Source organism: Aethalodelphis obliquidens, unplaced genomic scaffold, assembly GCF_003676395.1.
Source record: "Aethalodelphis obliquidens isolate GAN/ISIS:26980383/991018 unplaced genomic scaffold, ASM367639v1 scaffold113, whole genome shotgun sequence".
In the NCBI taxonomy this organism is placed as follows: domain Eukaryota; kingdom Metazoa; phylum Chordata; class Mammalia; order Artiodactyla; family Delphinidae; genus Aethalodelphis; species Aethalodelphis obliquidens.
This window is the reverse complement of record NW_020838057.1, coordinates 1,676,509-1,688,738: the sequence shown is the minus strand read 5'-3', so window position 1 is coordinate 1,688,738 and position 12,230 is coordinate 1,676,509. Positions and strand designations below refer to the sequence as shown.

The 12,230-nt window shown below is 39.1% G+C and overlaps 1 protein-coding gene across 1 annotated transcript in view; it reads left to right on the top strand.

The window, feature by feature from the left end:
• The window catches only part of LOC113615147 (uncharacterized), a 71,752-nt gene extending 63,449 nt beyond the window's left edge, over window positions 1–8,303 (top strand). The window contains exon 14 of the mRNA XM_027097218.1: window positions 2,126–8,303. Within this exon, the coding sequence (XP_026953019.1) occupies window positions 2,126–3,756 (1,631 nt within the window). The 3' untranslated portion in view covers window positions 3,757–8,303. The remainder of the gene's footprint in view (window positions 1–2,125) is intronic.
• Window positions 8,304–12,230: the final 3,927 nt, after the last annotated feature.

The window sequence follows — 12,230 nt, the reverse complement described above, 5'->3', positions numbered from 1 at the left end:
CACAGGACTTCCCTGGTGGCACAGTGGTTAAGAATCCACCTGCCAATGCAGGGGACAAGGGTTTGAGCCCTGATCCGGGAGGATCCCACATGCTGTGGAGCCATTAAGCCCATGTGCCACAGCTACTGAGCCCGCGTGCCACAACTACTGAAGCCTGCGTGCCTAGAGCCCCTGCTCCACAAGAGGAGCCACTAAAATGAGAAGCCCATGCACCGCAACAAAGAGTAGCCCCCCTCGCCACTAGAGAAAGCCCGTGTGCAACAAAGACCCAACACAGCCATAAATAAATAAATAAATATATATATATATACACACACATATATATATATATATATTTTAAAAGTGGAGTTACAAAGTAATACTAGCTTTTATAATTGCCCATGTATTTACCTTTATCAGGATCTCTATTTATTGGTATAGCTTTGAATTACTGTCTAGTGTCCTTACATTTCACCTTGGAAGAATTTTCCCTTGAGAATTTCTTACAGAGCAGATCTAGTGGTAACAAACTCCTTTAGCCTTCATATGTAGGAATGTCTTAATTTCTTCCTCACTTTTTTTTTTTTTTTTTGGCTGTGCTGAGCTGCATGTGAGATTTTAATTCCCTGACAAACCCGCACCCCCTGCCCTGGAAGCATGGAGTCTTAACCACTCGACCACCAGGGAAGTCCCTCTTCCCCCCTCTTGAAGGACAGCTTTGCTAGATACAGGATTCTTACTTGACACTTTTTGTTCGTTTTACACTTGAATACATTGAACCACTGCTTTCTGGCCTCCCAAGTTTCTGATGAGAAATCTGCTGATAATCTTATTGAGTGCCTCTTGTATGTAACAAGTTGCTTCATGCTTGCTATACTCTATCTTGGGCTTTCAAAAGTTTGATTGTAATTTTCTCAGTGTGAGTCTCTTTATTTTTCTTGGAATTCATTGAGCTTCTTGGATGTTTCATCAAATTTGGGAAGTTTTCCGCTATTTCTTCAAATATTCTCTCTGACCCTTTCTCTCTCCTCTTTCTGGGACTTCCCTAATGAGTATGTTGATTCATTGGGTGTATCACAGGTTCCTTAGGCTCTACTCACTATTTTTCAGTCTTTTCTTTTTTTCTGTTTCTTAGACTCAATATTTTCCATTGTCCTGTCTTCAAGTTTGCAGATTATTTCTTCTTCCTGCTCAAATTTTTCTTTGAATCCCTCTAATGAGTTTTTCATTTTAGTTACTGAACTTGTTGCTCCTGAATTTCTTTTTCATTTCTTTTCTCTTTTTTTGTTTGCCGCGCCACATGACTTGCGGGATCTTAGTTCCCTGACCAGGGATCGAACCTGGGCCCCCTACAGTGAGAGCATGGACTCCTAACCACTGGACCACCAGGGAATTCCCTCTTTTTTATTTCTTTTTAGGTTTTCTTTTTTTGTATTGATGGTTCCATTTTGTTTTTACCTAGTTTTCTTGACTTTCTCTGTATCTTCCTTTAGCTCCTTGAGCTTTTTTAAGATGGTTGTTGTAAATTCTTTGTCCAATAGGTTTGCATCAGATGTTTTTTAGGAACACATTTTGGAGAGGTTCCAAACATAAGCTACTATGTCCTCAGACTTGTTAGCCTCCTGGCATTGATGTATGGCAATATATGCATGAAATATTGCCAACCTAAGAATTTCACCAAGTCTCATTACATAAGCACAACTGATTAAATCAGTGCCTGTATGACTCAGTCTCCTGCCCTCCTTCTGTTTCTGGAGGTCTAGTTGTTATCTTATGGCTTAAAACCCCAACCTTCTGATCACATAGTTGGGCTTTCAGGCTTTGCACTGAGTCATCTCTTCACCATGAACTCTCTGTGAGCCCAGATGAGTTACTTATTTGCATAACTATCCAGTCTGGAATTGACCATGTCTTTTTCCAGCCCCCTGTCCTCTCACCCAGCTAGTTCTCTGGGTCTCCCTTTCAAGGTGTCAACAGTCCGAGGATCAGGAAAGAAAGAAATTGTTATCCTGGGATTCAGAGGTCGGGAAACATGGCAGACACAGAGACACTATTTCCATCTTCATTTTTTTCACTGAAATACTGATTTTCTTTCTTCCGTGTTGGCATTATTAACAGATCTTTTTGTGTATTGAATTTCTTTCAGGTGACAAAGGAAAGCCCAAGACCACAGAACCTACCACTTGTGAGCCAGCCCTGTCTGAGGGAGTCTTACTCCAGCAACAACTAATACAAAGAGTTTCAGAGGACTCCCAGTTGGGCCAAATCAATGATCAGGAAGGGTCACTGGAAATGCAAGAAGGACACTTGAGACCAGAGATAGAACCCCAGAAGGGCAAGCTCCCTGGGAAACCAAGCTCTGAATATGGCAGCTTAGGGACACCTGGTGGTGTGTGTTCAAAGATTGTAGAGGAGCCAGTCCCTCCAGGAAGTGCTGTCCATGACCATGACTCATGTGGATCTGGTAATGATCTCATGATTCAGGAAGAGGAAAGTATTTTTAAATGCAACGAATGTGGGAAAATTTTTAATAAGAAACGCCTCCTTGCTCGACATGAGAGGATTCACTCTGGAGTGAAGCCCTATGAATGCACAGAGTGTGGGAAAACCTTTAGTAAGAGCACTTATCTCCTTCAACACCACATGGTCCACACCGGGGAGAAGCCCTATAAGTGCATGGAGTGTGGCAAGGCCTTCAACCGCAAGTCACACCTTACACAACACCAGCGGATTCACAGTGGAGAAAAGCCTTATAAATGCAATGAATGTGGAAAGGCCTTCACCCACCGCTCCACTTTTGTTTTGCATAACAGGAGCCACACTGGAGAAAAACCCTTTGTGTGCAAAGAATGTGGAAAAGCCTTCCGAGATAGGCCAGGTTTCATTCGACACTACATTATCCACAGTGGTGAGAATCCGTATGAGTGCTTTGAATGTGGCAAGGTCTTTAAACACAGGTCATACCTCATGTGGCACCAGCAGATTCACACTGGGGAGAAGCCCTACGAATGCAGTGAATGCGGTAAAGCCTTCTGTGAGAGCGCAGCCCTCATTCACCACTATGTCATCCACACTGGGGAGAAGCCCTTTGAGTGCCTCGAGTGTGGGAAGGCCTTCAACCACAGGTCATACCTCAAGAGGCACCAGCGGATTCACACTGGGGAGAAGCCCTATGTGTGCACTGAATGTGGAAAGGCCTTCACCCACTGCTCCACTTTTATCTTGCATAAACGGGCCCACACTGGAGAGAAACCTTTTGAGTGCAAAGAATGTGGGAAAGCCTTTAGCAATCGGGCAGACCTCATTCGGCACTTCAGCATCCACACTGGAGAGAAGCCCTACGAGTGCATGGAGTGTGGGAAGGCCTTTAACCGCAGGTCAGGCCTCACCAGGCACCAGCGGATTCACAGTGGAGAGAAGCCCTATGAATGCCTCGAGTGTGGGAAAACCTTCTGCTGGAGCACAAACCTCATTCGACACTCCATCATCCACACTGGAGAGAAGCCCTATGAATGCAGTGAGTGCGGAAAGGCCTTCAGTCGCAGCTCATCCCTCACTCAGCATCAGAGGGTTCATACTGGGAGAAACGCTGTCAGCGTGACAGATGTGGGAAGAACCTTCACAAGTGGGCAATCCTCAGTCAATCTTCAAGAACTCCTATTGGGGAAAGACTTTTTGCATGTAACCACTGAGGAAAATCTTTTGCCAGAGGAAACATCTTACTCAGAATCTGATCATTCATACCAAAGAGAAACACCACAATTTTCTTCCCTGTGAAAATACCTATTGCAGGATATCAGTTGTCATCTAAAGAGTCATATTGGAAATTGACCCAACCTAGAGCCTTACTCTACATCTGAGAATTCATCAAAGAGAGAGACCCAGTGGTTATTATGCACTTAGGAAAACCTTCAGCTACATCTTTCTTCTTAGTTTACACTTCAGTGTTATCTCAGGAATTTTTTTAAAAAAGAAGGGAGAGACTTAAAATAGAAAATGAACTACAAAATGTTTCTTTCAGACTTCCTTGCCAAGCTATGGCACTTTGTCATTGATTCCTTAGTTAATTGGCGGGAGGATAGTTTTGTTTCCATGGTAAAGAACCTAGACTCTATGTGTCTTGTATATACATTCATTGCTATCCAGTTTAAAGAGAGTTAGACAGGTCTGAAAACTTTCATTGAACGTCTCCTTTGTTCTAAAACATTGTTTCTATTCTTAAGGACCTTAATTTTTTGGTTTGAGCCATCAAATGCCTTTATATTTAAGGAGATAAGAATACACATATGAATGGGCACGTTCTGTTGAACCATTTTAGACTATTTAGGCTTTGATTCTTTAAAAACAAACCTTTTCTTCATGTGGTTTTAAAGACCTAATTCTCAGACTTTTTCTTGGTCCTGTACTATTATTAGTTTACTAATTGCTCTAGTTATGTGGTAAATCTTTTAATCGGGTAAAGTGAGTCCTCTGTCTTCAGTCTTCTTATTTAAAACTGATTAACATTCCTCGTTACTTTGAATTTCCATGTAAAATTTTGGATAAGCTTGTCTGTTTTTACCAGAAAAAAAAGCTGTATTGAATTTTGATAGAAATTAAGTTAAATTGGTAGATTTATTTGTTGAGAGTTGGCATCTTTGCTGTTTTGAGTCTTCCAATTCATGAAAACATTATGTCTGTACATTTATTTGATATGGCTTGATTTACTTCATTACTATTTTATAAGTTTCAGTAATAGGTCCTGTACAATGTTTTTAAGATTTATATACAGGTGTTTCTGTTTTTTGAGTAATTATAAATGGCATTGATTTTTAAACTTTGAATTTCCACACAGTCTTTGGTAGTATACAGAAATGTGTATATTTTTCATATTATTTTGTTATCCTGCAACCTTGCTGTTTCTTTTGATAGAATGCTTGGGATTTTCTACATAGAAGTATCATCTGCAATTAGAGACAGTTTTACTTCTTCCCATCTGTATACCTGTTATTTCCTTTTCTTGTCCTACCGCACTAGCTAAGATTTCCAATATGATGTTAAATACTAGTAGTGAGAAAACATGTTCTTGCCTGGGTCCTGATATTAGGGGAAAAACATTCCGATTTTCATCATTAACTATGGTGTTAGTTGTAAGGTTTTCTTCATAGAGTTTTATCAAGTTTAGAAAGTTTCCCATGTTCCTAATTTACTGTGTTTTTTTGTTGTTGTGAATGAGTGTTGAACTTTGTCAAATGCTTTTTTTGTAATCAATTGATAGAATCCTGTGTTTTTTCTTCTGTAGCCTGTTGATATGATGTATTATGTTCGAGATTTGAATGTCGAACCAGCCTTGTATCCTTGGAATAAGCCCCACTTGGTCATGGAGTATAATTATTTTTATATATTATATTACAGTATTAAATATGCTAGTATTTTGTTGAGGAAGTTTTCCTCTAATTTCATGAGTGACAGTGATATGTAGTTTTCTTTCTATATATTTTTTTCAATTGTCATTGTTTGGTTTTGGTGTCTAGGTGATTCTGGCCTCCTAACATGTGTTAACAGGTGTTGTATTATTCACAAGACAGTGTGTTGTATAGAATTGGTTTTATTTGTTCTTTTAATGTTTGGTAGCATTCTCCAGTGAACCATTTAGTCCTGGAGATTTTTCTTTTGGATGCTTTGTAATTATGTATTTATTTTATTTAATATGTATAGAACTATTCAGAGTATCTATTTCATATTGGATAAGTTTTTATAGTTTATCTTTTTCTAGGAATTGTCCCATTTCATCTAAATTTTCTTATTTGTTTAAAGTATTCCTTTATCATCCTTTTGATGGCAGCAGAATCTGTACTTATAGTCCCTGTTTTATTCCTATTATTGGAAATGTGTTAACTCTCTTTTATCTTTGTCAATCTTCTTAGACATTTATCAATTTTTTTATTTCAAGGAACCAGCACTTTATATCATTTTTTCCTCTATCTTTTCCTAATTTCACTGAATTATTATTTTTTTCTGGTCTTTATTATATCCTTTCTTCTACTTGCTTTGATAGTAGTTTCCTTTGCAGTTTCTTGAGGTGGGTGCTTAGGTTATTGAATTGTGGGTTTTTTTTTCACTTTACTAATGTAAGCATTAAGTTCTATAAATTTCCCTCACAGTACTGTTTTAACTTCTTGTCTTATGTTCTAATTACATTTCATTCAGTTCTAAATATTTCTTTATTCGAGACTGTCTAACCCATGGATTATTTAGAAGGATGTTGTTTAATTTCCCAGTGTTTGGAGTATTTTGTGCTTTCTTCTGATTTCTTTTACGTTTGATTTGGCTATTTAAATTTTTTGAGGTTTGTTTTATGACCCAGGATATTTGATGAATGTTCAGTAAGGCTGCTTGAAAAGAGTGTGTATCCTACTGTCATTGAGTGGAGTTTGTATATGTATGTACCAGATACTGTTCATTGAGGGTGTTTTTCAGATTTTCTATATCTGCTGATTTCCTGCCTCGTATTTTTATCAACAGCTGAGAAAGGGGTGTTGAAGTCCTGCAGTTTAATTCTAGAATTGTCTCTTCCTCCTTTAAGTTCTGTCAGTGTTCACTTCATGTATTTCAAAGCTCTGTTGTTTGGTGCATACACATTTAGGATTGCTGTGTCATCTTGGTGTAATAACCCTTTTATCATTATGCTTTCTTTTTGCTCCTCTAAAATTTTTTGCTTTGAAGTATATTTTATCTGATATTAACATAGCTACTATTGAGTTTTTTGGTTAATGTTTGCATGGTTTATATTTTTCCATAATTTTATTTTCAACCTTATCTATATTGTTACATTTGAAGTAATGTAATATGTGAATATTGTGAATAGCATATACTTGGCTCATTTTCTTATATCCATCTTACTGATTTCTGTTTTAAAATTGGTATATTTAGGCCATTTAAGTTTAAAATAATTATTGATATTTTTAGGGCTTACAACTACCATTTTATGATGTTTTTGTTGCTCTGTTGTTTGGTTTTGAGGGGGTACTTTTTGTTGTTTGTTTTGCCTTCTTGTGGGTTACTTTAATGTTAGGAACTCCACTTGATATATCTGTGATGTTTTTGAGTATATCTCTTGTATTTTAGTGGTTATTCTAGGTATTGTACATACATAACTTATCACAGCCTACGGTATCAACACTTTAGCACTTTGACACATAGAAACCGTACTTCCATTGGGTACCTTTACATTCCCCATTCTTTTAATATAATTGTCTTAAGTATTTCCTTTTCATATACTGAACACCATATTGGATGATGTTCTTTTTGCTTCAACTGTCAAACAGTTTTTACAAAACTCAGAAGAAGCACAGTCTGTTTACTTCTACTTTTACTCATTACATTGTTCTTTCTTCCTTCTTGAAATCTCAAGTTTCTTCCATTAACAGTTTCTTTTTAAATTTTTTGCCCCATGAAAATCTATAGCCTGTCTTTTGTTGCAGATTTTCTGGTAAAAAATGTTTTTGTTTTCCTTCATCTAAAAATGTCTTTATGTCTCCTTCATTCCCAAAGGATATTTTTGTGGGATATAAGATTCAGGGTCAGCAGTTCTTTTCTTTTAGTACTTGAAAGGCAAGTAAGTAATTTCCTTCTGTCTTCCAGGTGGGAAATCTGATCTCTTTCAGTTGAGAAATCTGCTGCCATTTGACTCATTATTTCCCTATCTGTAATGTATCCTTTATGTCAAGTGCTTTGAAAGTGTTTTTTCCTTGTATATAGAGTTCAGAAGTTTGATTATGACGTAACCTGCCATAAAATTTGGAGGGCTTGTCCTGTTTGGTGTTTGCTCAGCTTTTCACATTTTGTGGTGTATGCCACTTGGCAAATTTGGGAACTTTTTAGTTATTCTTCAAATAGTTTTTTCAGCCCTTTGTTCTCTTGTTCTTGTTCCATAGGATTCTCAGGCTCCCATCTTTTTGTTTCCCCCAGTCTGCTTTTCTCTGTTGCTCACATTGATTAATTTCCATTGATTTCTCTTTGAGCTCACTGATTCCTTCTCTCTCATATATAATCTACTATTGAGCTTATCCAGTGAATTTTCGTTTTGATTTTTGAATTTTTCAATTGTCTGATTTCCGTTTGGTTCTTTTACACATCTTCTGTTTCTTTGCCTAGTTTATGATGCCAAAGAAGGACTCTGAGAAAACAAGCAAAACTGTGTAGTCCAAAGTCAGTGGTTCTCTGGTGGTTTATCTTGATACTGGAATAGAAATCCTGAAGTATCTGGAGGAATGGAAGACCTGCCATCTTCTGTGTTGTTATCCACAAATATTTCTCAAGAAAATAAAACTGGGCAACCTGCAGATTGTTCAGAGTTGTGTTCTCCAGGGAAGATTTGTGTGTAAAATTTCTGAGCTCTCTAAGGCTTGTTATAGCCTCAAAGGAGAATGGGCTACTCGTCTTCCAGGTTCAGTCTTCCTCTTTGTTGTTGAACACATTCTCCCATATTCCCTAACTTGTATAGGGCCAGTGTCTTTCTTTTGTGCCTCTACTTCTTGGTCTTTAAATTCTCCCTCTGAATCCCCTTCTGTCCTCACAATCTATACCTGTGTTCCTCACCCCCAAGCACTTTCTGCCCTACATGTGTATTGAGCTCTGCCCTTCTCTTTTCTCTCACAGATACACCCTGTGTGACTGTTATGTCCACTGCCTGTCCTCACCCCATCATGTCCCTTTCGCTCCACTGACAACTAAAGAATGACCTCCAAAAAAAAAAAAAAAAAAAAGAATGACCTCCACCATGGTTGCCTGGCTTAAGCAGGTCTCACAAAGTTCCCTTTTGTCCTCTCTCCTCCTCCCGCCCTCCCATCACTGTTGGACTGCTGCCCACCTCTCTGACTTGAAGGTCCTTTCCTGGTTTCTGTGAGTTCTTACCCTTCTTCAGAGAGTCTGTGTCTTTAGCCCATGTATTAAACAATGTGCTTCCCAGGGTCCATCCAAGGCCATTGCTTTCTCACTTGTGATGTGTTCCATGAGTGAGTTAATTCCCACTCAATGCATTTTATACTCAGTGATCGACAGAGTTCCCCCAAATCTGTGTCTCCAGGTTGAATATTTCTCATGTCTGTTACCCTCTGTTCATACTTCCACACCTTCTGTGTATTCATATACACTGAGTTTATGCATGTGTCATTTGGCCAAGACCATCACCATAAGGATGCACCCATAGTAATTCTAAGAGCAAGCAAACGTGGTATTACTGTATATCAGCCATTGTTTTGAATGTTTAAACACATCAATTCTTAACCTTTGCAACAAGTCTATGTGATAGGTAACATTATCATCATTTTACAAATCAGGAAACTGAGGAACAGAAAGATTAAGGAGTTTGCCCAAAATTGTACAGTCATTACAACGTATGAGATTAGGGATTGGAGGCCATTTAGGCTGGCTGCAGAGTCCATACCCTTATCACTTTCCTAGATTCCTTCTTGTAGTATGAATCTTTGTTTTCCTGATCACTATTCATTTTTACTAAAACGGATCAAATAATACTCATTTGATCTGTAACCCCCTTTCTCATTTTATAGTACATCTTGGCCATCCTTTCAGTTTGAGTGAGAAACCAAACTCAGTCTTCAATGGTTGCATCATCTCTTGTAACTTTGTAGGAAATATAGATAATCTCTGAGGAAGCAGGGAGGTAGAAAAGGGCTAAGGTGGGCATTTGGTTTTAGACATTGTGTTTGAGGTGCCTGAAAAAACAATCTCAGTGAATTCCACTATCTTCTGTCTTGTTGACAAAGCCAGACACCTCACAGCCATTTTTCTTTTATCATTCTCACATCCAGCCACTGTCTGATTCTGTTCACTTTACGTTTTTATTTTCCTCAGTAGACACTCAATATATGTGTGTTAGTGAATGGCCACACAGTAGTGTATTTTTATGTTTGCCTCCCTCACAGAGTTTACACAAAGCTGTGTGTATAGTTGGCACAGTATATGACTTACGTTGACCACAAAGAGAAACTATATGGGCTTTTATGGACAGATCTATAAGACTTTAAAAGTCATAAGGAATGACTGTGTTGAAAGTCCTCAAGACTACCCAGGGTTTGACTTACTAGGAAGCATCAAAGGACTCAGCATATTATACTGAACATCGAAGGTTTATGACAGCACAAGAATACAAAGCAATCTCAGTCAAGGGAAAAGATACAAGGACTGGAGTCCAGAGGAAACCAGGGACAAGCTTTAGGAATTCTGAGTGCTTAATTTAAGTTGTCAGTGAATTATGACTGCATGTGTGAAATGTCTACTAGGGAAACTTATTAGAACCTCAGTGCCTATGATTTTTATTGGGCACTCTGTCTAGAGTATAACAGAATTCTAGACCTCCAGAAGCATAACAGGTTAGCAGCATAAGCCACCTTGTTTACACAAACAATAGGTGCACTGAGCCATTCATCATTTCTGGGAATGATAGGAAGCCTCCCGAAATCTAAGGCCTCAAACTTTAGCCAAGGGCAAACTTTGAAGCTCAAATGATAGCATGCCATATTAACTCTTCTTCACAGTGACTTAAATGATACCTAAATGTTGAGGAAGTTCAAATTTCTTTAACAAATACAGTTTGCTACAACAAGAAATAAGTCATAGCTTTGAGGTGAAGGCTTATATACATGTAAATCACTGTAACGAAAACAATCAGTTATGTCAGAGTGGAAATTCTTACATAGTGGTCAAGACTTAATTTAGTGATGACAAAATATAGAGAATGTCTTGTGAGAAAGAATCTTGCCTCTCAATAAATCTGTGTCTATTTAGATATGTCGTCAGTGGTTTGACTTGCAAATATTCCCTTTGTTTTTATTTGTACAAAGATGTAACGACCAGGTCAATGCTGTGTATTTCCATTGCACATGTGTCAACAGTTTCTCATTTACTGTTTGTTCCCACTGTTGAAACTTGTAGCCTTTGACTTAAACAAAAAAAAATTAAAGAACATGGGGTCATAATAATTCCTACATCATTAAATGTGCATAACTGGAGATTAAAGGGTTTGTTACAGGCTTGGTCAAGTTCATGGACCTGTCTGTGAGTTTTACTGAGATGGTATGGGAGCATTTGGTCCAGCTGGGAGGGCCCTCTACAGAGACGTGATGCTGGAGATCTGTAGGAATCTGGTCTCGGGGAGTATTTGCCTCTCCCCTTTGTACTCATACTCTGGCCCGCAGACTGCCTTTCCTGTCTTAGTTATCGGATGCTGAGGTGCCTCTGGAATGCTCAAAGACGTCATCCTTGAGTTTTGAGGGTTAAAGATTTGTGATCTGTTCACAGGTATGTTACACACCTGACAATTGAGTGGTCTAAGCTAAATTGTAAATGGGCACTATTTTCCCTTCCTTGGAGCAGTGTCAAGAGCATGGACCCTCTAGTCAGACCACCTGGTTACACTTCCTGGCCTTGTTCTAACCAGCTGGATGACTTGAAGGAAATTTCTCTCTGCTGTGATTTTTAATTTGGAGATCCGTGTATTAAGCATATATTTTTTGTTGTTGTGCCCCACCCCCCTTTTTAGTCTTTTTTAAAAAATATACATTTATTTATTTATGGCTGCTTTGGGTCCTTGTTGCTGCACGTGGGCTTTCTCTAGTTGCGGCGAGCGGGGGCTACTCTTTGTTGAGGTGCACGGGCTTCTCATTGCGGTGGCTTCTCTGTTGCAGAGCACGGGCTCTAGGCACACGGGCTCAGTAGTTGCGGCACGCGGGCTCTACAGTGCAAGCTCAGTAGTTGTGGCGCACGGACTTAGTTGCTCTGCGACATGTTGGGTCTTCCCAGACCAGGGCTCGAACTCGTGTCCCCTGCATTGGCAGGTGGATTCTTAACCACTGTGCCATCAGGGAAGCCCCAAATTGGCCATTTTTATGTCACTTCCAAAGAACAGGGTGTCAGTGCGTCAAGCCAGATGTGATCTTTGAGTTGCAACAAGGTAGAGAGTCATGGACAGAGTAAGGAGCAATTCCAAGGAGGGGCTGTCCAGGTGAGCAAGTAGAAAGCAGGTATTCAAGGGATGATGGTGTTAGTAAGATCCCAGTTATCTCCCGTGGGATTGGTATTTTAGAGAGATTGTTCCACATGCCCTTCTCATAGACCCACACCTCTGAAAATGGCGAAAGACAAATAATTGAGGTCCCCAAATACACAGCGTGGCTTGTGGGCTCTTAGTTTCCCAACCAGGAATTGAACCTGGGCCCTCAGCAGTGAGATCATGAAATCCTAACCACTGG